Here is a 26,112-nt window from a genome sequence, read left to right as displayed (position 1 = left end):
ACAAAGAGGGTGCCAGACTAATCTTTCTGAAAGCAGCCACCAAGAAGATCCTCTCTCAATTTCTCACGAGATGGAACTGTAAGGGTGGTGGGACATAAAAAAAAATCTTCCCAAGATCTGAAGACATGGGCAGACTTGCATTAGAGAAAAAAGTTTTTCAAATAGTTGATGGTGTAGAAAGCCACCAAGTTTCCACCAGAACCAACAGGGACACAGTTCCCCTGTCCAATTCCACCAAGGAAACCAAAACTGTCTTCGTTGCATAACCAGAACTGAAAATACATTGAAACAGATCTAGGTGGAACTGGTATGTGATCTAGTGTCTTGCCCAAAAACAGAATCTTGGAAACTAGCTAATAATTAGTCAATATGGGGGCATTCAGGGAGAGCTTTTTCAGTAATGGGAGATTATCACACCATCTCTGGTGCCTGACATACCTCTTCCAAATTTGGCTCAAATTTGGAAATTATTCTGATTTTATTGCATAGCCTTTTCTGTCAAAACGGCTTCCTGTTGCCTTCAGGCTGAATTCAGGCCAAGTAAGTCACTTTAGCGGTCATTTTTTCCAAATGGGAAACTTTGGCTCCCAAAGCGATTTACGGGGCCCGAATTCAGCCCTGGAGGTAAGGGGAAGCTGTTTTGACAGAAATGGCCATGCAATAAAGTCAGCCTAATGTCTGAATTTGAGTCAGGCACCAGAGGCCGTGCTATAATCTCCATGGTTTTGTAATCAATGATGGAACTCTACCTGGTTATAGTACGGCATTAATACGCCTGTCTGAAATACTTGCTTTCAGATATAAAAGGAGGATTGGATGAATATGCAAGTAAGATAACATCTGGATTTAGAACTGCATGAACCTGAGATTCTGTCTTATATGCTTTCTGATTCCTGGTTGCCTGCAGAGGATGCCAAGGGTAGAGCACCTTCCACTAACAGGAAAGTTCTTCCTTTGTACCGAGAGGAAAGTGAAGAGGCAGCATTCCGTCCTGCCATGTCCAAACAGGGGGTGCAGTAGACCTACAGTGCCTCCCTATGCCTCACTTCCTTGAGCTAACATATCTCTGCACTCTTCCCAAAACATACTTCCAAGATAGAAAAATTTTAGTGAGCAAGGGACATTTTGGGGGTGCTGCAGCAATACTACTTAGCTATGACTTTCATGTGCTTAAAACTACTGAAAACAATTTTTGCTTTGCTTTGCTTGGGGAAAATGATGATAAACCATATATATTTATCCAGTTGTATAAAGGTTGTCAGTGACAGGTCCCAAGCATATATAATGTACACAAAGAGATTTATGAGTTGTCCAGCACATGTACTAAAATGATAGCAATTATTAGATGCCCCTTTGTGGCATGTAGAAATAGACAAGGGTACATTCTGCAACACTCCCTGTGGATCAGTCCAGAAGTCTCCTTAAAATCTGTCCTCAATCAGATTGGATCATATGACTCATACTGGATTTGCTCCATCTGCCTATATCCTATCCCTTCCACACCCTTTAACCTTCTCCCCAAAGAATTAGTTCTTCCATAGTACAGTCATTCAGGATAAATTTCAAGAGAGAGAAAATAATAGACTCAGAGCTGGAAGGGGGCCCCTGGGTCAGAGAGAAAGAGGTGGAGGCATAGAGGCAGCCTATATCTTTCTGCTGCTCCTGAATCTTCTGTAAATGAGGAAGGGAAAGGGTTTAGAAGTTGACCTGGAGGAGGAAGGGCAGTAGGAACAGACACAAATTGTAGAATTTACTCCCTCAAGCCTTAGATTTTGAGTTGAGCAAGGAAAAGAAATATGGTGGTTTGAAGTCTCACCTCTCATTCTGAGCTGGATCATTTGACCTAGGCTCAAACAAAACCTAGGCTCATGCAAAACCATATGGAGAAACAGTTCTTATAAACTTTCCTGAGAGAGGAATTGCATGTGAAGCAATGTTAAGAAATGTTGACCAAGAAATGTCAGTGCTTTGGGGAAAAACTATAGTTCAGTAATGGAGCACGTGTTTGGCATGCCAAAGGCCTTCCCTTGAACTCTTAGAATCACCAGTTAAAAGGATCAGGCTCTAGATGATGGGCAAAAAACTCTTTGCCTGAAACCTCAGGGAGTTTCTGCCAGTCAGTAGACAATACAGGGCTAGATGGACAAATCATCTGACTTAGAATAAGGCCAAGTTACTATGTACTGCAATAGCCATAGGAGAAAAGGGGGAAATTGTTTTGGAAAAAAGAGAGAGAGGCAAAGCTATAACCTTTGCCTTTTGTATCCTGTAATCTAGCATCTCTTTTGCACCGAGCAGATGGAGGAAGTAAAATACCACCAAGACACATATACGATGTCTTTTTGTGTTTTTAAAGGCTGAAAGTGTCATGATTAATATATTATTTTCCCTTTCTAAAGGTGAATCTACCAACATGTGAGAGTTAGCCTTTTGAAAATAATGTAATTTTGTTTTTAAAAAGGAGCACTATTCAAGCATTCCCAATTGTCCAGTCTATCAATTGATGAGAAGGTCATGACCATTTAAATACTTAAAAGGTTAAAAGGAGAAGAAAGAAGCCTTTAAACAAATAACATTGCCTGATGGCAATTTGGTCAGAAGAATGTTCTTTGTTAGAATGAAAAAAAGTTAAAAAAAAATGTCCTGAATGAAGTAGATCATTAGAGTTAAATGCTCTCCATTTTTTAATACCAACAGAGGTCATGGTTGGGTGAAGGGAAGTTATTTCCATAATTATTGTGAAATAAGACTAAGTAAATACTTTTGTCTCTGTGTGCCCCAGATGGAGCTAGAGATGGGCATATCTGTCACTTTCATTTTTGCTCATATTTTGGCCTTTGCAGATGTGGATAAATACTGACCAAAAAGAAAAAGAAGTTGCAAAAGATAGCTCTAACAACCCAAAACTATAAATCCCAGAATTCCATAGCATTGTGCCATGATTGTTAAAGTGGTGTCAAACCACATTAATTCTGCAGAGCAGATAAAGCCAGATATACATACAAACAGAGTAATTGCTGATTGTGCCATGAAACCAATAGAGTTACTAGGACACTTTCAATTTCTAATATGGCTACATGTCTCTTCATGCTTCTTATAGGATTTTAAATACAACTCTTCATCCCCCCCCCTTCATTAAGAAGCAACTCAATTTTTATAACATAAGTTATTTACATAAATATATACAGCTAACTTGTTTATATTTATTTTCTTTTCCCTTTTGGCTCGTAGCCTATTGGATGGCGGAAGTAGTAGAATCATAAACAACTTTTAAACACAGTTGGAATGATAGTTCGATTGACCATTTCTATGTTGGTTAATGCAAAGTAATTAAAATAGGAAAACTATTTTTTAATTTTTTTCCAATTCTCTTTATTCCACACATAGTCTCACAACTAACAGTCAAACAAATTCATCAGTTTTCCCATATCCTAAAAAAAGAAGTAACATCTAATATAAAAATATACCTTCCTTTCCTCATCATAATCCACTTTAATAGTCTTCTATACACACACGCACACACGTTTTATTACTTTAAAGTCCTCTATCTTAAGTGTTATAGTGTTTATCACTCAGACAGCATACCTTCCTCCCAGTGGATTTTTATTAATCTTTATACTATGGAGGTTAGCTAAGGGCTAAATTGGTGGTAATAGCTTTCTTCCTAAGGTGGGGTCCTGATATTGCGAGGTATTCATTCATTTCCCCCTCATCCTAGGAAAACTATTTTTTTTTAAATGCTAGTTCGCTTGAGCATTTCTGTGTTTCTAAACACAATATAATTTTTAAAAATGCTGTATCTTTTTTAAAAAAAACCAATGTGAGTAAAAGTGACATGGTTCTAACCATTCCTCTAATGAGGAAATATACTCGTAAATCTCTTTCTGTTAGTGGAACTAGGAAAGGTGATCCATTCTTTCCACTGCAGACACCAAAAAATGATGCTGAAAACTGCTCTGGAGGTATAGGAAACTTGTTGGCATAGAGTTTCAGGCAGTGGAGAAGGATGCAGACAGAGGAGAGGTAATTCCATCATTCTGGCTTCTAAGACCCAACATACCACTGGGTTTTAGAGACTGTTTTGTATCCAAGTGTGACCCCATAAGCTCTCTGAAGTCTCAATTTAAAAAGTTCTTTAGTACCTTCTGAGGTTTGTCTAGTATGGAAGGCTTCCCTATCCAGGCACATTCAGTTAAACCAACAAGCATGGATAGGGCTAAGCTTAAATTTGATATGGGACCGATTTCATGAAAATGTACCTCATGAAATATACCTCCATCCAGCTTTTGTGATAGGATAGAGGCTAAAACTAACATTACGTGAGTGACTTATCTGCAGTGTTGCCAATTTTGCGACTTTCACGTGAAAATGGGGACTTTTCAGAGCTTTTCGTGTGTTTTTCACACCTGGCTCTATTTCAGTGCCTTTTCGGCGACTTTGGCCCATTTCAGCTCCAGACTGCTGCAGAGCAACCAACCCTTTGGAGTGTAACAGTTTTCAGCCAAGAGGGCTGGAAAAAACACACTCTCTCTCTCTCTCTAATGACTCCCTCTGAGAGCCAGGAGGGAGCAAGCCCCCCAACCAACCCCAACTGTTTGGAGGAATCACATTCACACTAACAGTTCAGCCAATCAGAGAGAGGACAGTGATTGCCCCCCCCTCCCTCAGGCATTCTCAGGCTCCAGGGGAAAGCAAAGTGGCTGCAGTGCTGGAGAGAGAGAGGCAGGGAGTGAGCGATCTTGGCTGGCTTCCCAATTGCCTTGGATTTCCAAGTCAGAAATAAGTTTTCAGGCACACAAAGGCAATACTTGATCATGGTCTCATGGCTTGATGTTGTGGACTTCTGTGTCTGCCTGAGAGTGACATTTGAATTTATGAGTTCCTGAGCTTGGGCAGAGTGCCCCAAGCCTACCTCTCAGGGTCGTTGTTGTACTGTGAGGACCATTTGGGTTGTGTGATGTGAATGTGATGTCCCTGACTGTGTGTGTGTGTTAGTGATTAAATATGCCTCTGAGCATGGGCAGAGCACCTGGTAAGTTGGCATCCCTGCCCTGTCTTCCCAGAATTTTGTTTTGTGGATCTCTTTTTCGTTCCCTTTTCCATTGCCATCCATACTGCAGAAATAATCCAGTTTGGCACTGCTTCTAACTGCAAGGCTCCCTGCGATGATGGGATTCTGGGCACAACAAACCACCAAGCCCAGAATTTCATGCATGGAGCCCTGGCTGCCGGTAAAAGCAGTGTCTCAACATGTCACAAGAAACTACAATTCCCAGGATTCCCTGGTTTGACAAGGGAATTGCCTCCATGCTTCCAGATCACAGCCCCAGAGAATGAGTCTACAGGATATCAGTGTTGCCAAATTAAGTCCAGTTCTTCAGCTGCATTTGGATTTCATAATGATAATAATAATGGTGATGATGATAGAGAGATCTTGTAGCACCTTTGAGTCTCACTGAAAGAAAAGTTGGCAGCATGAGCTAGACTTAAGCGTACTTCCTCAGATGCATGGGAATTGTAGTTCATTGTGGCACCAGAGCTCTTTCTCACAAAATGACAATTACCAGGGTTCTCTAGCACTGAGCCAGGGAAGTTAAAGCAGTCTCAAACTGGATTATTTCTGCAATGTGTCTTGGACCCAACTCAAGCTGCATCTTCACCCACGTTTTAACTGCTATGGCCCAGTGCTATTAAATCCTGGGAACTGTAATTTGTTGTCACACCAGAGTTTGCTGAGAGAGAAGGTTAAATGTCTCACAAAACTACACTTCCCAGGGTTCCCTAGCACTGAGCCAGGGCAGTTAAAGCAGTCTCAAACTGGATTATTTCTGCAGTGTGTCTTGGACCCAACTCAGGCTGCATCTTCACTCCAGACTCCAGAGACAATCCAGTTTCATACCGTTTTTAATGCCATGGCCCAGTGCTATGAAATCCTGGGAATTGTAGTTTGTTGTCACACCAGAGTTTGCTGAGAGAGAAGGTTAAATGTCTCCGAAAACTAGAATTCCCAGGATTCCCTAGCACTGAGCCATGGCAATTAAAAGGGTGTCAAACTGGATTTATTTCTGCAGTGCGGTTGCATCCGAACACATTTCTATTTGGCACAAAGCTTCCTGAACCCCCTTCATGTCAAAATAAATATCTTAAAAGGACTGAAAGATTCTTTGTTTGGTTCAATGGTGATTTTGAGAGTTGAAATAAGTTACAATTATTTTTATTCAATTATGTTTACGTTTATTTGCAAAACATCTGCCATTTTAACATTATGGGAATTTTCCGGGAATTGTGACTGAATATTCCGTGTGATCTGGGGGGATTCAGTGGGTTTTGGACAAACATTTCCGGGAATTATCTCCGAGGCTTGTTGGCAACACTGCTTATCTGCTTACCAAGTGGCAGCTTCCCTACCCTTTCCTTGCAGCCTACCTGGAGCCTCCACCAGGACATCAGGGCAGATGGGGAGGCATGTAAGGGGTTACAGTGGGGAATTTAGTCCTCACATTGGCAGTCCACTTCTGCCAGAAGGACATAACTGAATACAACCTGGAGCTTCAAAAATGGAACAAATGTGCTTTCCCAGCAAAATATTTGCATTACCCTTTCAAAAATATTTTAAAATATTAAAAGAATTGCCCTTATTGTGAGTTGGTTCTGCAAGTATTTCAGTGTTATTACACTAGCCACATAATTTCTGTTTATATATAGAAAACCCACTTTGCTCTCCCTCCAGGGACGTAGCCAGGATTTTGGGAAGGGGGGGGTCCAGACTAAGTGCCACCATTTTGAGAGGCTAAGAGCCCCCCCCAGACACAAAATGTAGGAAAAATGTAGGACATGATGCACAATAAAATGTAGGACAAATTGTAGGATGTTCAAAAATGGAGAACACACCCAACTAAAAGCCAAAAACATTAATAAAATACAATATAAATTCATGTTTCTCAGTCATACTCAAAATGAAAAACATTTTGACATTCTTCCTGGATAGGAGGTTGGGATATAGCTTTGTGTTTTAGACTAGGAGGAACGTCCTGAGAGTAAAGGCTGTTCAACAGTGGAACACACTCCTTCCTCGGAGTCTCCTTCTTTGGAGGTCTTTAAGAAGAGGCTGGATGGCCATCTGTCAATGGGGATGTTTTGATTGAGAGTTCCTGCATGGCAGAATAAAGGGGTTGGACTGGGTGGCCCTTGCAGTCTCTTCCAACTCTACGATTCTATGACTCTGGAGACCAGGATTCAATGAAAATCTGATTCTCTCCAACAGAGAAGGCTAAATATCTTACATGGGGTACGTGTCGATGACGTGGCTCATGCATCATGTCCAAATGGTGTGGCGCACAAGGGACATCACAGCACTTGTCACACTCTCTCAGCCTTAAGGGAAAGTGAAGGAAAATCCCCGAAAACCATTGGGCAAATCACATTCTCTCAGCCTCAGAGGATGGCAAAGTCAAACCCTCTCTGATCAAACCTCCCAAGAAAACCTCTTGAAGGTGCACACTCACACACACCCAAGTCACAAAAGGCAGACTTTCTGAACAAACCAAGAAAACCCACTAGGCAAGTAAGTCACACACTCTCAGCCTCAAGGAAAGGCTGGCAAAGGCACACTCTCGGAACAAACCAGGATGTTTTGAAATTCCTCCTGGGCAGAAATGTAGGACATGTCCTGGATAAAGGATGATGTCTGGTTACCCTGATAAAATGGAGGATGTTTTGACATTGCTCCTGGGCTGAAATGTGTGCCATATCCTGGATAAAGGAGGACGTGTGTCATCCTACCAAAAATGGAAGACATTTTTACATTCATCCAGGCCAGAAGGTTGAAACATAGGACATGTCCTAGAAAAGGAGGACATCTGGTCATCTTACAAAAAATGAGGACTTTTGAAATTCCTTTTGGGCAGAAGTCTGAAATGTAGGATGTGTCCTATAAAAGGAGGCTAGAAAAGATCCAAGCCTCAATATCTGGACCCCAGAACATACTCTAACTCCCAGAATTCCATAGCTATGAGCCAGAAAGGAGCCAAGCCTTGATATCTTGAGCCATGAGCCACAAAAGAGTTAAATCGCTGCGAAACCTGGTTATTTCTTTAGTGTGGATGCAGCCTGATGCAGCCTCTTGTCCTTCCCTCTCCTCCAGGGCTTTTTGGCTCCTCCCCCTCAGGCCCCGCAAAACGGCACTTGCGCTCCTCCTGGCTTTGCCAGGGCCGGGAGGAGAGAAAGGGGCTCTTGTTGGAGCATGGGTGTGCATGCTCGCAGCCCCAAACAAATGCCAGGGCGCCACATCTACTCCTTCTGAAGCCTAGAGGAGAGCAAGAGCAAGTGGGCCCTGGTGTTTGTTTGGGGCTGCGAGCGTGCACACGCACGCTCCAACAAGGGCCCTTTTCTCTCCTGTTGAAGGGGGGGGTCTGGACCCCTGAACACCCCCCCCCCCACTACGTCCCTGCTCCCTTCCTCTCTGAACTTGTCTTCACTTGCCAGAATATTCTGGGCAGCTCCCAGGTATTCTGGCCTTGAATTCCCCCCCCCCCCCCCCCGGTTACCTGTGCTCTCTCTGCAGCAACAACAGTAGCTGCCTTCTCACATGATTCCTGTTTGTCATATTGTGCTACCACTGAGGTCACAATAAGGCACCCAGCCTTATTCTTGATGCTGGGTCACTTGTTCTGACTTCAGAGAGAGACTTGCACTCACAGCAGTTTCACCGGTTGGCTTGCAAGGACTGTGTAGGAAAGCAGTGGCCCATTATTGCTGTGGAAAGAGCCAAAAACCCAGAGTAAAAGGTAAGTTTTTAAATTATGGGTTAAGGGAGAAAATGCTGAATCAGTGCAAATGTCATGAAGACAGTCCACAACCAATTCGGGAGTTTGGCCCTTCATAATGTAAACAGGACACAGTAAGCACAGGGAGGATTCAAAGTAAATAACCCATCTAGACAAGCCTCTTGCTCTATCTCAATTTCTCTTTCCCCTGCCCCTTTCAAATGTCCAGCATTTAACAAGAATAAGCTGGTTCCAAAGAGGATTGGTACAGTTTATGGTTTTTCGGTGAGATGTTGTCTCATGAAATATTCAAAGACTAAAATGCTACTAATGAAAATTTCGCAGAGCAAAAGTTGATTCAGATTAACTAGGTCTGAATCCAAGGCTTGGATTGGAGAGGAGAAGAGGTTCCATAGCTGTCTCAAGCTAACCAATTGATAGTTACTACAGGTGGACTATGGTGTTGGTTCCTGGAAATTTATGGATTTTTCCAAATTTATTTTATTCATTTATTTATATCACACCTTTCTCCCAAGGTAGACACTCAAAGTGACTAACAACAAATTTAAAACAATGCAAAGTAAAAACAATTCAAAAACATTAACAAGTATAACTATGACATTTAAAAACAATTTATAAAGTTAAAAACATTAATATAGTAAAATGTCATTTTAAATGAATACACAAACTTTAAAATTTTAATAGTACATAATTTAAAAACTCAATCCTCATAGTTTGAAAGAGCCTGACATCACAAAAATGTATTTAATTGCCACTGAAAGGAAAGCTGGGATGGGGCCAACCTAGCTCCTTTAGGTAGATAGTTCCAGAAAATGGGAGCAGCCACCAAGAAGGCCCTCTCCCTTAGAATCATAGAATCTTAGAATCAGAGCTGAAAGATCCAGTCCAATCCCCTGGCATGGAGGAACTCTCAATCAAAGCATCCCCGACAGATGGCCATCCAGGCTCTGCTTAAAGGAGGGAGACTCCACTACACTCTGAGGGAGTTTGTTCCACTGTCGAACAGCCCTTACTGTCAGATAGTTCCTCCTAATGTTGAGTTGGAATCTCAATATGACATCCCTTCAAATATTTAAAGAGGGCTATCTTATCACCTTTTAACCTTCCCTTCTCCAGGCTAAACATCCCCAGGTCCCTGAGACTGTCCTCATAGGGCATGGTTTCCAGACACTTCACCATTTTTGTGGCCCTCCTTTGGGCACGCTCCAGTTTCTCAATGTCCTTTCTGAATTGTGGCGCCCAGAACTGGACACAATATTCTAGGTGGGGACTGACCAAAGCAGAATAGAGTGGCACTATTACTTCCCTTGGTCTAGACACTACACTTTTATTGAAACAGCCTAAAATTGCATTCGCTTTTTTAGCTGCCGCATCACACTGTTGACTCATGTTTAACTTGTGGTCTACTTGGACTCCTAGATCCCTTTTACATGTAGTCATATTCAGCCAGGTGTCCCCCATCCTATATCTATGCAGTTCATTTTTCCGCCCTGAGTGCAGTACCTTACATTTCTCCGTGTAGAATTTCATTTTGTGAGCTTTGGCCCAGCTTTCCAGTTTATTCAGGTCATTTTGAATTTTGATCATGTCCTCTGGGGTGTTAGCTATTCTTCCTAATTTGGTGTCATCTGCAAATGCTTACATTCTCCTTTGGACCAGATCGTAACAGATCCCTGACCATTTGAAACAGCTCTGCTGAATGGTTCTGTGCAGATGCAATAGGGTTAGCCAGAAAAGCTTATTTTCTTCTTTCTTTCTTTCTGCTACTTTTATAGCATCATCAAAACATGGATTTTAGCCTGGTTTTGGTCTAAGTTTTCTGTGACTATCACTCTAGCCTCCATCTCATTCTTTTCATTGCTAACAGCTCTTCAGAAAAACAGGGGACTGGTTTAGCTCCATTCCAAGAGACAGGACTCTTAGAAGTGATAACTACTCTGGTTATTTCCTCATATCAGAGATCAACCAGAGCTTTGACAGGATCACCTGTCCTGGTTTACAAATTGATAATACCAGCAGAGACAGCAAACTACCAGCAGTTAGAAAGCAGCCTTGCCTGTGGGAGTCTGTTATGAGAAAGGTGTCATCAAGCAGTCTGAATCAAGGGAGGCAAGAGGAATCAAGGTCAACACGATCCAAGAGTCGAAGAAGCCAGGAAGTCTGAAGTGTGAAATGCAGGAGTCTGGTATCAGGAACAGGAATACTGGCCAGGAAACAGACAAGTTGCTTCCAGTACTCACCTTCAGCAAATTCAGCTCTTTAATAGCCTGACACCAGCTGGTTCTAATCAGGGCTTGCTTGTTGCTGCTTGGCCCGCAGCCTAGCTGAGGGTCTTTGTTCTATCCTTGGTTGTATTCTTTTGTCCCTCCTCCTTGATTGAGGACTTAAGACCTCAGCTGTGTCCTCAGCTTCATCAGCAGGTGAGTTTTGCCCATGTCCTGCTGGCTGAGGCTGCTTTCAACAGGATGAGCTGGTTGAAGCTCTTCAGCAGAGAGAGATGGCTGAGGCTGCTCTGCAACTGGGAGAGCTGCAGACTGTTCCCTGTCTGGAAGAACTTGCCTGGGTCCCTTCCTCAGTCTCCTCATCAGACTCTTCCTCCAGGTCCCAGTCCTGCAGCTCCTGGCCCATGACATCACCTGCCAAGGCAGCAGGAAATTCCTCAAGAGCCATCAGGTATCAATCCGGATCCATATGTCTCCTGGGTCAGATCATCTTAATGTGTTCCCCCACCCTTGCAGAGGTTCTGAGTCCCAGCAAGTCTAAATCTCCACACAGGAGAGAGATTAAAGTGTAACTCTTGAATTAAAGATAGTGCCAGTGCTTCCAGACTTTGTTGGAACTGCTGTACAGAAGTTACCAGTCTCTTCACCTTATTATGATATGTTACTTTAATAAAATGTCTTAGGGTGAAAAAAGAAAAAGAGAATCCAAGAGACCAAATTAATTAGAAATATAGCCAGTGAAGGTTATTAAATCTTGCATTGCCTTTTGCAAGAAACCAACTGTTTCACATTTTTGGATATAAAAAGACTGAAACTTGTCAGCTCCTTATGAATCATTTAGTGATACTGAGTTCCTATTAAGTGAAAATTAATGTTATGTCTTGCATTAGTTCCCCTTTGTGAAGTTTCCTTTTGTATGCTTAGTTGCAGTGACATAATTTGTCAAAATATAGCCCTAAGCAAACACCTTGATGAGAAATTAATACATTTGCAATTAATTAAGATGCAGATTTAATAGCACTTTTTGGATTTTAATAGCACTTTATCTGAATAAAAGCATATCCCAATTTTGAAATGTTTCCATAAGATGCCTATTCTTACTAGTGATTTCAAAGATTTCAAAAAAAATAGTTGGTGCAAATATAAAAAGGCACATGTAACAGTGCCATAGGCATCATACAAACACATGCAGTACTAAACGGCCCCCATTCTCTGTCCGTATGGCTTAAGCTTCTTTTTGCTTGATGTGCTTGGGGAGTTGTTCTTCAAGGAAAAACAATGCAGAATACAAACTGGATCACAATTTGTTTCAACTAGACCTAACTTATACTACTCACACCTAATGCAGTGTGACATTGCTTTGACTGCCAGGGCTCAATGCTATGGAGTTGTAGTTTTGTAAGATATTTATTCCTCTCTGTCAGAGAGCTCTGGTGCCTCACCAATCCCAGGACTTCATAGGATGGAGCCATGACTGTTACAGCCATGTCAAACTGCATTAATTTTGCAATGGGGCAGCAGCCTCAGTCTCAGCTCATTACGCTGAGTTCTGGTACTGGTACTATTAGTTCTGGTACTGGGAGGAGCAGTCTGCTCCATGCCATTCTCTGACAGGAAATCCCCTTTGGGAATATGACCTTCAACACTGTTGAGCCAATGATGAGCAACTTTATCTACATTAGTCGAACAGAAATAAGGTTGCTAGCCCCTGGCTTACTGTATATATTTGATTATAAATCAACATTATGTATAAGTCGAGGGCAGGTTTGTGGGCCAAAAACATGGATTTTGATATGACCCATGGATAAAGCAAAGGTAAACCTTAGGAATATTTAACAAAGAGTCTAAACTTAGGGGCATGCAAACCTTAGGGACATGTAAGCAAAGAATCTATCAGAGGGGCATTAACAAAGAAGCAAAGGAAGGCATTTATTGCATTGCTACAAAACCTGGCTTACCTCTCCCGAGCTCAATTCTAATTGAGGAGGCAGCTGGATTCTATCACATGTAATTTGCCACCAAATTTGCCATCCAAATACAGCCTGAATGAAGCCCGGGTTCCAGGCATGCTCAATAAGCTGCTTTTCAAAGTCGGGAGTTTTCCGACTTTGAAAATCAGCTTGCTGAGCACTCCTAGGGCCCAGGCTGCATCCAGGCTGTATTCAACTGGCCAGTTTCGTGGTGAATTATGTGCAATAGAACCCGGATGCCTCCTGAATTAGAATTCAACTCAAGAGAGGCAAGCCAAGTTTTTTAGCAGTGCAATAAGCTCCAAAAACAATGCCAAAGAACTTACAAAATTCCAGCAGGCATAACTGTTAGTGCTCACCCTAAAGGCTGGATGGATGAGAGAGTACAGAGGAAGTCAGTGCTTCCAGGGCAGATTATATTATTGCCTTTCACCAAAGAATGGTTCCTTTTTTAAAAAAATTAATAAAATAAAAATAAGATTTAAAGTACAGTACTTACAATGACCTGTGGAGACATCTGTTCTTTGGGCCAATTTTTGACTAAAATTTCTAGACTTATACAGGACCATATACAGTAATTGCAGCCAAGGTTCCTCAGGGCTTAGTCCCAAAAAGAATGGGCTCAGTCCTGAAATTAATTCAGCCTCTTCCTGTGTCAGGTTCAATAGGCCCGTGGAAATGTGAAGAAAGTAGGTATGTCTCTCTGAAGGTATAAAACTCATTCATTCCACACATGAGTCACCACTTCTGTGCCACAAACATCTGAATTAAAAGGCAGGCTTTCTAGTCCACTTTGAATTACCATCAGAACACTATCTTTTTGGGGAAACAAATCACTCCATAAGCTTTACACAAGACAGACACTATATGAATTTTGCATACCTTAGTTTCTCTTGCATTCTCTGAAGTGCAAACATTTCTTGTGAAAGACAGTCATGTCCGGGCCTATGTAAAATTAATGCTTCACTTTTTCAGAGACGATGCTAGGAAGTTAATTTTCCTCCAGTTATAAATGGCTACAAGCTGAAGTAACAGACTGTACACATTTTCTTTAGAACTGTTATTGAGGAACCACAAATTACTGCTGATTGCACCATAACTGTGCCAAGATGAAGTTCTAACTATAAAGTTATATTGATCTTGGTTAGATATATGAAGAAGGAATGTTACAGTACACTGGTAATCAATCAGAAAAATAATCTAGAGGCTAATCAATGGCTCTGAATAAGGGAACCAAACATTAATCCCTGATGGGGATATTATATACACAATAATATCTGGCTTAGCTATCTAAATTCCACTCACTATCTTTTCCTATTATGCTGATCAAGGAATTGAATTGCAGAGGGCTCCAAATAGCTGTTTTTCTGAGCCTGATTCCCCCACATTATTCTATTTAATTGTCTGCACTGTGATTTCATGTAATGCTGCCTCTATAGTGGCAAGTGCAAAAATTCTCATTCAGTAACCCATTAAGGCATATTAAAAGTATTTATCATGGTTCTCAAGAGGACGGATAAACACAGAAGAAGGGGACACAGGGATTGAACATAATTGCAGCAAATAATTCAAAATGGTCTTTTCTGCATTTATCTATATGTAAAACACTGAAGACAATAAAAACAAATCATAACAGAGCAATATCAAAACCTGGTCTTTATGGTGATTGATGTAGATAAATACAACATTCTGAACTATAAATCATTGCTCTGCAGATAGGCAAGATCATGAAGGAATAAAAGTGATAGTTCTTAAGCTCCCAGCATGCCAGCATCAAAATATACCAATTATTAACTCTATTTCAGAATTTTGTCATTAATATAATCATTTCACACACTCCCCACAAACATTTTCTTTATTTAAATTTCTATTTTAGTTTTAATTATGCCATTCTTCAAAGCTTAGAGAAATAGGTGATGATAATATGGATGTAGAAGAACTGTGAGCTATTTTATTATTTTGTTTGGTGACATTTAGACATTAGGCCCTTGGAAATGCCAGCATTTTCAGGTGCATAATGGATACTGCAATTAAACCTACATCTTAGCTAAAACCACCAGCTTAGCCTTACAATTTGCTTGTAAACAATGGAAATGTTAATCCTATGAAGTTTGCTCAGTCTCTTTGATAACATGCCACGAGAAATATAACCATTTAGCAACACTTTATGGAAATGAGAATGAATGTTGGTCATTGTGCAAAGACATTTGCTTGACCCTGAAAAATACATCTTCACATTTTGTATAATTTGTCACTTGCCTCTCAAACTACAATGGCTTACTGTAAAATATATGTAATTTACATATATGAGGAAGCCAGCTGCTAACTGCTTTGCCCGAAGGATCTCAGTTAACAATGTAGATGTGTTCTTGGATTTTACTTAACAAAAAATTTGGTACCAGAGGCCAAAATAACAGAAATAATAGGGATAGGTTCCTATCCTACAAAAAAGAAGAGCAGTTCAACATACTTAAGCTGGGGGATGCTGGTGATGGAGGCTTTGCTGTTGTGCTGTTTCTCTGTTTTGCTGTTTACGTATGTTCAATATGGGATTCTGGAAGCAGCTGCTGTTTAACCTTTTCTATTGTATTTAGGCATATATTGCCACAGTATGATCATTTAGAGAAGAATCCCCTTCTTTTCTGGCTCAAGCTTTATTGGACTGTTTCCTACTGACATTCTGCTACTACCTGGCATGGAAGGCCTGTGTTTTGCCAGCCCTCCCTCATCCTTCTCCCAGTGCCAATGCTGTTAAAAACTTTCCAGCTAGATAGAGAATTAGGATGAAAAGGGGGCTGGATTTGAATAAAATGGCTTTGTAAAAACGAACTTTTTTTGGTCTTTGGCTTTGTTAACTGAGGAATGTCTGGATAGGTTTAAGGTTTCTCTGATTCTGCCTAATAGAATACCCTAGACCTGGTTCATTCCTACTGTAGGTTGCATCTGCACTGTAGAAATAATGCTATTTGACACACTTTTCTTCCTTTGGCAGAGAAGGCTAAAGACCTTGTAAAACTACAAATACCAAGATTCCATGAGTACTTAAAGTGGTGTCAAGGTGCATTATTTCTACAGTGTAAATGCCCCCTTGTTTCACTAAGGACCAAAGAATAAATGAACAACTCCAACATCTTCCACCCATTTTTTCCCAGTAGCATGAATGTTCTCTTTCACCTGTCAGTGATGAAAAATGCAAAACTCTGTTCTGAAACCAACTTGAAGATGGAGCTGGTTAGTTTAGTTATCTATGTTGTGTGTCACCAGTAACAGAGACACCTTTCAAAGCATCTGTTCTGGGTTTGATCCAATTAAGTGCCAAATGTTCCCTTAAACAATGTAATTTTCTAAAGTACTAGCCCTAGAGTATGTAGTGCCTCAGAGAAGGTTAAATCACCCTCTTGGTTATTCAGTTTTGAAAATACCACCACTAATTGCGCTGAAATATCATATCACTTCGTGTATAATTTCGGTGGGAAATATTCAAACTGGAGCAGATGGCTTCATCTCTGTAACAAATCTAGTATTATCCACTCCTACATCCCATTGTGAAGACTGCACAATCACAATGGTAAGGTTCCTAGAGTTAATATGAAAAAAAAGTGTAGCTTGTGTGTGACCTTCATTCAACACACAACAACTAGGACTCACAATGATAAAACAAAGAGTTGTGTGGTAACTTAAAACAAACATCCTTTATTATGCTGCATGCTTTCATGGCCTAAAGCCTACATCTAATGAATTGGCCTTGAAACAGTTATGCCATAATAATACTGGTTAGCCTAGAAAGTACCACAAGACTTTATGTTGGTTTTGTTGCAAGGAGCTAACATGGCTACAGACCTGGAATCTTTTGTAATAAATTATTTTAGCACTCAAGGGAGAGGATGACCAAACATGGATGATGACCAGACATAGACAATGTGTCAGAATAACATAAAAGAAGATGGATACACAAGCAGAGGTATACAAGTTTGTCTGTCCTGTTGCCTAACCAAACCTAATGTGTTTTGAAGAATAAACGAATGAAGAAAACATGTTCCCATCAGCATTGCTCTGGCTGTTGAGGAGAAAATATTGATTTCTTTGTATTTCCACCTTGCCTAATAAAGCAGACAAAACCTCTTTAGCCCTGGCAGCACAAAAGCCAGGACCCAAAGGTCTGAATGGCCAGATTACAGTAGGTCAGAGAGCCTTTTGACTGCCTTTGGCCAGTCTTGCTTCTCTCATCCTCTAGCATTCATTTTTAAAATCTTAAATTATTTCTGTAACTTTTATTCAGGCAGTTTTGAACTTTGTTAGGTACTTTCAAATGACATTCCCTCCCATCAGCACTGGCCAAATTCAATAGCAACTTCTATTCCCAGCACAGAGAGCGTACTTTCTACCAGAAATGGATTGTCCTTTTAGCTATGAATACCAGTCCATAACTTACCCATGGGTGGCTGGTGGTTTACATGTGTGTTGGGCAGTGACTCCACTTTATATTTATTCTACTTTTTAAAATAACTCTCTCTTGAAAATAGGTTCAGTGACTTGGGCAACTCCTTCGACATTCAGATTCAAACTTGAGTGGATTTAGTGGACTATGTTGACCTGTGAGCCACCAGCTCTCCCTGCACTTATGATATCTTAGCCTAAGGACTTAATCACGCAACCAAAAGTGACAGGAGCATAGCAGGATGCTCCCGTCACCACCTCACAATTGCGTGAAGATTATCAGATGACGTTGCATGATGTTGCCATAATTCCATCATTATCCTGCAAAAAAAGAGTAACTCTAGTGTCACTTTTCATTCATGGGACTTTCTTTGCACAATTGTGTGATAGTGACGGGAGCATCCCGCTATGTTCCCATTACTTTTGGCCATGTGATAAAGTCCTAAGCATTTGTACAAGAAAAGAAGGGAGGGAGGAAATGGCCAAACACTTTTCAGCACTGAATGGCTGAAAGAAGGGAAGGGGCAGCTAAGATGATGCACCAGCATACTATGATGACCACAGGTTCCTCCTGTAAGATGATTCCAGGGACAACCACTGCCTTGCTCTTCTCCTAGTTGTGACCCTGTCAGTGAAAAAGTTGCTCTTTGAATCCTGGCCAAAGAGAGACCAGATTCACTTGCCCAGATCTAGACAATGTATTGAGCCACCCTTAATTCTTTCAATTGGCCATTCCTTTATATGACTGCACAGTATAATTGTTTTCTTTAATAATGCTGAATGGATTTGAAGGAAAGTGCACTATGATGATCATTTCCTCATCTTTCGATCTGTTTCCTGTAAGAGCCCTCGAAAGAAAAGGTTATAAAACATACGAAGAAAAGCATTCTGGCTAACAGCTTCCATATAATGTGCTCATCTTATTTAAAGCCTCCATATAATGTGCTCATCTCTGTTTTTGCTCAGAATGCCTGCAGGCTGCTAATGTTAATTTTGCTTACTGCATTTCACACGGATTTGTGTGAAGTGCCTACTTACAACACTTGGGTGGCACAACAAATGACTGTAAAATATCAGAAATAGCAAAAATATCAAGTCTGCTGTGATGGTACAAATAGGGGGCTAAAGCTAATATTCAACCTACCTAATAGGGACCCACTCAAGTGAAAGGGACTTGTACTCAAAACTAACCTCTCACTGGCCAGATGAAGTGTGAATGTCTTATGCATGTCTCAGTTTCCCGACAGAAGTAGTTGGATATTTTTCTCTGCTTTGGAATATCTCCATTCAGTTCCAGGTTGAAGAAATTGAGTTCTTAATGGATGTGCATTGTGCATGCAGATATGCAGGCACATTCCTCTGTGCATTCATTTACATGTTTGCTTGCATGGCATCATTACTGCAAAATTCCACATACAGAGATCTATATTATGCATCATCAGTGTGGAATCTTGACCACTGATTCCAGTTGTTCTACTCTTGGTTTCAGCCAAAGATTTAGGCCAAGGGGCTGAATTCCATATGAAGACAATCACCCTTTAGTCCTATTGAAACTACAGAGGTAAATTAGTTATGGTTTAATCCTATCAAGATTCAGTGGTTGATTCATGAGTAACTAATACGTAATGACTAATTTTAGGGAACTAAAAGGACTAAAGCAACATAGCCAAGTTGTCTTTCAATACTATCATTAGCTGTGCCATAACAACATTATCTGCCAGACAACAAAATTAAAACTCTGCAGAAAGAGATTATACAGCTATTATTTTCTTTTCCATCCAGCTACATTCAAGTTGCTGGACTGCAACTGAACTCTTTGTTCTAAAGCTGTGAAAGGGAAAATGTTGAAAGAGCTTTAAAGAAAAAAACTTTATCACTGATGGGAATCTATTTCAATACAGTATATGAAATGCTTTATCTGACAAGCCTGTGTTTTTGGGATTACTGCAGTTATTGTTATTATTGTAGACATTGCTGGTACATGCTCTTGAAGAAGCTTAGGCTAAAAGTTCATCCAAACAGAAAACAACAGAGATTATGTGTTTTCAAAAATATAATAGCTTTTGGGATATCTGTTCATTCTTATTTCATGTGCTCTGATCAAGTTATGCCTTTCAGTAATAAAGATAAATGATATTATATTACTGATCCATTTGAATACTGATAGGGAAACACATCTAATTAATGTAAAGCTACCAGTGTTTTGAGTAAAGAGGGTTCTGTTGGACACAGCTGTGGTGCTAATGGCAGCTCTGTCCTTGCATGATTATCCATAGCCCAAAACCTCTTCACTTTTAGAAACCTTTCAGGTTATGTAGTATACAAATCAAAACAACCCCAAACAGAACTCAATTTTTGACATTTTTACTGTGATTAAAAACAAAAAACAAATAAAAAACAAAACAAAAAACTTCACAATGACTATCCAATTAGAGTTGTCAACACACACAAAAAATCACATTGTTTCTCACTTTTTAAAAATAAAAACAGCTTTGTATCTTTGGCATGGATACCCAGTATAGGATAGCACTGATTTTATTTTTGGTAAAAATTTATACTGGATATCTCTGTATATGTTGGAGAGGGGTAATCTCTAAGAGGAAATGTAGGCATCAGATGAAATTAAAAGATGGCTCAAATTCATTGATGCCAATGGAGGAGCTCCTTTCCATCTTAGTTTTCTACTCTGAGACCACAGAGCAACAGTAGCTGCAGAGGTACTCTCACACTGAAGGAGACTTCTGAAATAGATGGTACAGTTCACCTACGTCATACACAGGCACACTGAAAGCCGCACAACAGAATACGCAATGGTGAATGCACCTGTGGTGTGTGTGCTGTGTGTACATAAGCCCCATTGTTTCCAATGGGGCTCGAGCATATGTGCTATTTGCCTTATGTGTGGGAGGGGTCCATATTGGATCCCTACCTAAGACAAGGGCCCGCTGTAGTCTTGATTCATTCCCCCCATAAGCCTCATTAGAATGATGCAATGTCATTAAACAGAAAGAACTCGGGAAGGGGGGATAATTTGGTGGCATCAAAGCTATCCTCAAAATGAGCATCAATGACCCCCATTTCAAAAACCTACAGTTGGGTGGGTGGGGATTTCTACTTTATAGACACAATAGCCTGGCCCAAGTAAAGTGGTCTAAGGAATGTAGTGTAAAAATAGAGGGACTATTCCTCTTAGCATCCTGGAATAGCATCCCTTCAATAATGGTCAATGAGCTGTAGATGGTTCATGGTTCATCCTGCCCAAGTGTGAAACTCTTTCTGCAACCAGTATAGCAATTTTTCTTTGGAGACAGTCAATGCAGTAATATATAACTACTATAACCATCAGAAATGGAAGGAACAACATCAATCATATACTTGAGTTTATCAAAAAAATATTAATTTGCATGTGTATATAGTTTAATGGCACATAATCAGTAACTAAAGATGTTATTGGAATATATAATTACTAGCAATTGCTACTTTGGAAAACACTGTATATCATACATGATCCTTCTGAAAATTAGTGCCTATATATAATTTCCCTTGTAATCAAATTTCACTTGTCCATGGTTTTTTAATTAGTCTCTTTCATCGCTTTATTTTGAGGCAGCTTGAAATTATTTTATGATGCAATAAGACAGCAAGGATCTAAATTCTCTAAAGGTACCAGAACCCATTTTATCTTGGAAGCTAAGCAGGGCCAGTTCTGGTTAGTATATAGATGGGAGACAAATACCAGGTGCTCTAGGCTATATTTCAGACTCATAGGAAGGACCTGGCAAAACCACCTCTGAGCATTCCTTGCCTAAAAAAAACCCTATGAATTCATGGGGTCACCAAAAATCAACAGGCAACTTGAAAGCACACACACAAGAGAAAAAGACTGCAGTAGTGGGGGGGAGTGGTGTCAAGTTGAGCCATTTAGCCTGTGTTTACACTATCACTTTAACTCCTGAAGAAAAGACTTATATGTTTGTAAGGCCAGCTTGGAAGTGACATGCTCTAAAGGCACTATGAGAGAGAGAAGACAGGTAATTAGAGCTCTCAGGATAGAGAATCTGCTATTTTCACAGCCATAAGACCTCAATGGAAATTGGCTGTTCTCTTATAATGGGCACAGTTCTCTGCAGTATCCACCATGTTAAGCAAATAGCTTATATGGCTGATTTCAAAAGCATACTCTACAAGTAAGGCACTAAAAGTTTTGAAGTTGCAAAACTCCCAACTACCTCATAGTAACAGTATTGTATGGCCTGTCTCATTTATTTTAATCTTATACATTTTTAATATTTTAGTTTCAGTTTGAATGCAATAGCAGCAACAGAGTATAATGCAGCATTAAATAGACTGATGAAAGTGGCAACTTAATGATTCAATTCTCTCTTCTAAAATGATAGTTTTCTCTGCTATTTTATGCTTTTAACAGCTGAGATGAATGTCAGGATGACAAAAAGATAGAAGCAGCCCAGGATTTTGGAATGTCTGAGTACAACTGATAAACATGCCAGGCTAGGATGTATAACAATAAAGAAAGGGGATTGGAATTAATACACAAATATGAATACCAAATCCACTTTAAGAAATCCTGCCTTCATTTTCTACTTTGTCATCTTAAGGAACTGTGAAATGTCTAAGATACTTTTTAAAAAAAACAAGGGAACAAAACATTAGCTAGACAGACAATAGTTTTAAGCCAGTAATGATTTCAAGATGCTGTAACTCAGTTCCAAATTCTCTCACATCTAATGCAATTTCCAGGGTAACAGAAAGAAGAACAGTAAAAGGTCACACACCTCTTATCTAGATGTAAAAACTTTTATACCTGAACAAGAGGTGTAAACATTTATTTTACTTGCTCTTTGAGTGTTGTACTAGGAGATCAGGGATTGAATCCCCAATCAGCCATGCAAAACCCATGGGTGATCTTGGACAAGTCACACTCTCTCAGCCTCAAAAACAAGCCTCAGAAGAAGGCAATGGGAAACCTCTGATTAAATCTTGCTAAAAAAACAAACAAACCCAGAAATTGGAGTTGACTTCAAGGCAAACAACAACAAAAATTTACACTGAATGTGGGGAATATATGGCCCTACTGATGATGTTGGCCTGGTATGTGCAGCCAACATGAAGAATCAAATGACCCCCCCCCCCCCTTTTCCCACCATGCTTACTCTGACAATAAATTATTATACAAATTTTCTTCCATTATTTATTTCTATTGAGGATATATGAATCAATCTGAAATTCACAGTGACATACTGCAGTAATTTCATCTGCAGCTGGTATGACTGAAAATCCAAAGATGGGTACATTACCTTGGCTTTATCTCTCATAGAACCTTTGCCGAGGATGGACATTTTTGCACCTGTTTCTTCTTGTAATCTTTTCAAGGAATTTCCTCTTGGACCAAGTAGTTTGCCGACAAAATTAAACTATTTAAAAAAAGCAGAATAGATGGAGACAAGAGTTAGAAAATATTTCTTTCTGGATTTGCAGTACATAATGAGAAAATATATTTACTGATAAATATATATACTGATATATAAACAGATATACTGATTAAAAAAATTTGGAAAAGTGAACATACAGTGTTGCAGACTTATTCCTCCCTCCTTGACTCTTGCATATTTTGTTGTGTTAGAACCTAGAACTGAAATGAAATGGGGCTTTCCAGAAACAGATGTCTTAAATCTGGAATCATGTTGCTTTGGAATTGCACAAAGGTGGATTCCATTCAACCCCTCATGTGATGTCTGCAGAAAATGGGCAACATCAGTGTCTCCGAAAAAGAGGTGAACACCTATACAACCAACCAGTACCAGTTTTTTTTCCCGTAACTTTTGTAACAAAGCAAAAATGTTGGCTGAGATCCTATGTAACTTGCTTAGCTACAAATGCGTAACTAAGCCATGCCAGGGTGACCAGATGTCCTAACCGCAAAGGAGGACAAGGCACTGCAAAATATAGGACAATAAAAAAATGGAGGACATGACCAAATAAAAGCTAAAAACAATCCTATAAATATAAATCCATGCTTCTTAGCCATGCTTCAAATGGAGGACATTTTGAAATTTCCCCAGGATAGAAGGTTGAAATGCAGGACATCTCCTGGAAAAGGAGGACATCTGGTCACCCTGCTCATGGCTACTTGAACAGTGCATTGCATAAACTAGGGGGACCAGAAATTTTAAAATTGTTATTATACTGCCAGTAATTAATTGAGTTATTTTTAAAGCTATCGTCTATGATGTGGCTCTCATTTTCCAGAGAAAAAACCTTTCAGATTCACACTAAACCTGCCACCAGTCCCTATAACTCTATTCTGTTGTCTGCCTCACCAAGAAACAACTGCTGTATGTAGGGCATCATATCCTGAAATTCCCAGTTATTACCACTGCCAGCAAAGAATTAACAGGTTTCTATGAACACCAAGTAGAGAGGGAATGGGAACCCATCAGTTTCCTGACTGAGGTCTAATCTAGTTCCCAAATCCTTGTGAAACTTGTGCAGGAAGAAAAACAGCATGTCAATATTTGTTTATTTGTTCCTGGAACACCACAAACTGTAGTTTTTGAAAACTGTGCAGGAGTTTGAGAAACTGCCCTGCTTACAGTAAAATCCTAAGCTAGCCTTTTGTCTACAGACAGAAAACCACATACTAAAAACAACAACACAAAAACAAACAAAAAAACCCACCACTTGCTTACGTAGGTTTTTGCTGTCTGCTTGGGAAAAATGCACAACCTTTGCTGGTTTGAATTTAGGACAACTCAAATGTTACTCAGCAAAAAAAAGAAAAGAAAAGAAAAAGAAACTCAGTCTGATTGTTTCCTTGTTCTCAATATCTTTTGGGAATTATAAAATTTGAGATTTGCCATCCCTTGCACCAAGTGACAGCTCATGAGTTAGGATGGGCACAGTATCCCTTGGCACTTCACCTTTGCCAATGCCTGAAGTTGTATGGAACTCGGCAAAAAACACAACCGCAGGGTTGTAGAATTGAAGCCTAAGAAGCAAATGGCAGAAATGCAACTGCTAGGCTCAAGTGGATAAATGAAATCTACATGTGTGTTGGCTGATCAAGTTTCCATTGATTCAGTGAGCCTACTTTAAATGTATCTAATGGTTACATCTTTGACAGCTTGCCTGTTTTCCACAGTATTTTTCTGAAGTGATCATTCAGTTCACTAAACAGACTTTAGCTTGTACAGTGGGGAGGGGGGAATAATAAAGATTAGATTTAACAATATAAACTTAAAATGTAGTGTATCATCATCTTCGATCTCTGGTCTAACAGCACTGAATCAGCCACTTTACCACTTTATTCAAAATATGCTTGGAGGTGATTTTGTTTTGTTTTTTTGCTTGACATGTCATGTTTGTAATCTTCCAAAATCTGGAGTCTCATATTTATATTGGTGAATTCTTTGATTATTCACCAGGTTGTATCAAGTGCCTAATTTGAGAGACTAGCACATACACAGAAAACACATATTTTGGCATTGTTCCATCCAACAGATGGCTGGTAACTCTGAGCAAACATCTTCCAGAGTATAGGTCCATACGGATATAACAAGCTATTCCCTCTGTTTGTACTCTAGCAATTTTCTGTCAGAATTTAGTAACAAGTTGTGGCATGTAAATTAAAGAATGTAAAGAGTCCTAGCATTAAAATAAACTTTCTGGTTAAAAAATAATTGTGCTTGGTCTCCAATGTATCTTTATTTAGAGAAATTTAATGAAGTCCTTCTGGAGGAAAAGTGCTATGCTATTTTCTCTCTTGGAGGGAATATCATTTTGATTTATGAACTTAATCAGTGAATAATGCCATTGTTGCACGCAATTTCTTTATGTTACTTTTCCTGCATTTTAAACCCCCCTCTCAAGAAGAAATGAAACTTTTTGACCTTTCACACTGACCAAAGCTTTTTTAAGTTTTGTTATTTGGAGGCTATTTTAATATGGTCTCTGTGTTCCCATTAAGAGTTGAGGTACATAGTTGATACAAGTTAATGCATTCTTGACAATAAGAATGGTCAATGATCTTGAATTCATTCACAAAAAACAGATCTCTAGTCCAACTGCCATGGTTCCATCCTATGGAATCCTGGGTTTGTAATTTGGTGAGGCTGTAGAAGAGAAATATGGGTCAGGACTTCTAAATGCTCCTCCCTAAATTGCAATGCCAAGAATTGTGCTGAATGTTACCATGACAGTTAGAGGTATAGCACTATAATTATTTAGCGTGAAATGGCCCTAGGGGGGCATTAGAAAGGATGTTTTGCTGATTCTCCTGCTTGTATCACTATCTTCAAGAGGAGTCTTAGAAGATCCCCCAACTTTCAAGAACATAGTTTCAAGAGGGGAAGAGGTTGCAGGCAGAAGAGTCAACCTCCAAAAATTACTTCATCCCTTCCAGCCAATGCTAGCATCCATGATCAGAGTTCCACTAACACAACCTTAGGCAAACATTTAACCTGAAGCATTTGGATTACTTCAATTGGAATTCTTCTCTAAAGTGAGCCATCTTATTGATTGCAAAAACCCAGTCCTTTGGCTGATTAACAGATATGATTATGGGCCCTTCCACACAGTGCCAACATACTGTACATATGTTTACATTGAGAGAAACCTCACAGAGTTTAAGATTTACTTCTCAACATTACTAACAAAGAGATCGACAATATAAAGATGCAA

General features: G+C 39.8%; 1 protein-coding gene across 5 annotated transcripts in view; it reads right to left on the bottom strand.

The window, feature by feature from the left end:
* KHDRBS2 (KH RNA binding domain containing, signal transduction associated 2) overlaps positions 1-26,112 on the bottom strand; it is a 449,732-nt gene that overhangs the window by 231,688 nt on the left and 191,932 nt on the right. For all 5 annotated transcript variants that reach the window (XR_016281791.1, XR_016281789.1, XR_016281790.1 and 2 more), the window contains exon 3: positions 22,731-22,847. Coding sequence is in view for 2 of the 5 variants with exons in the window: in XM_089531004.1 (XP_089387130.1) it covers positions 22,731-22,847 (117 nt within the window). In the remaining 3 variants the exon portion in view is untranslated. The remainder of the gene's footprint in view (positions 1-22,730; positions 22,848-26,112) is intronic.

This window comes from Sceloporus occidentalis, unplaced genomic scaffold (genome assembly GCF_023333645.1).
Source record: "Sceloporus occidentalis isolate IW3139 unplaced genomic scaffold, rSceOcc1.0.p SCAF_6, whole genome shotgun sequence".
Taxonomy (NCBI): Eukaryota; Metazoa; Chordata; class Lepidosauria; order Squamata; family Phrynosomatidae; genus Sceloporus; species Sceloporus occidentalis.
This window is presented reverse-complemented; position numbering and strand designations above follow the sequence as displayed.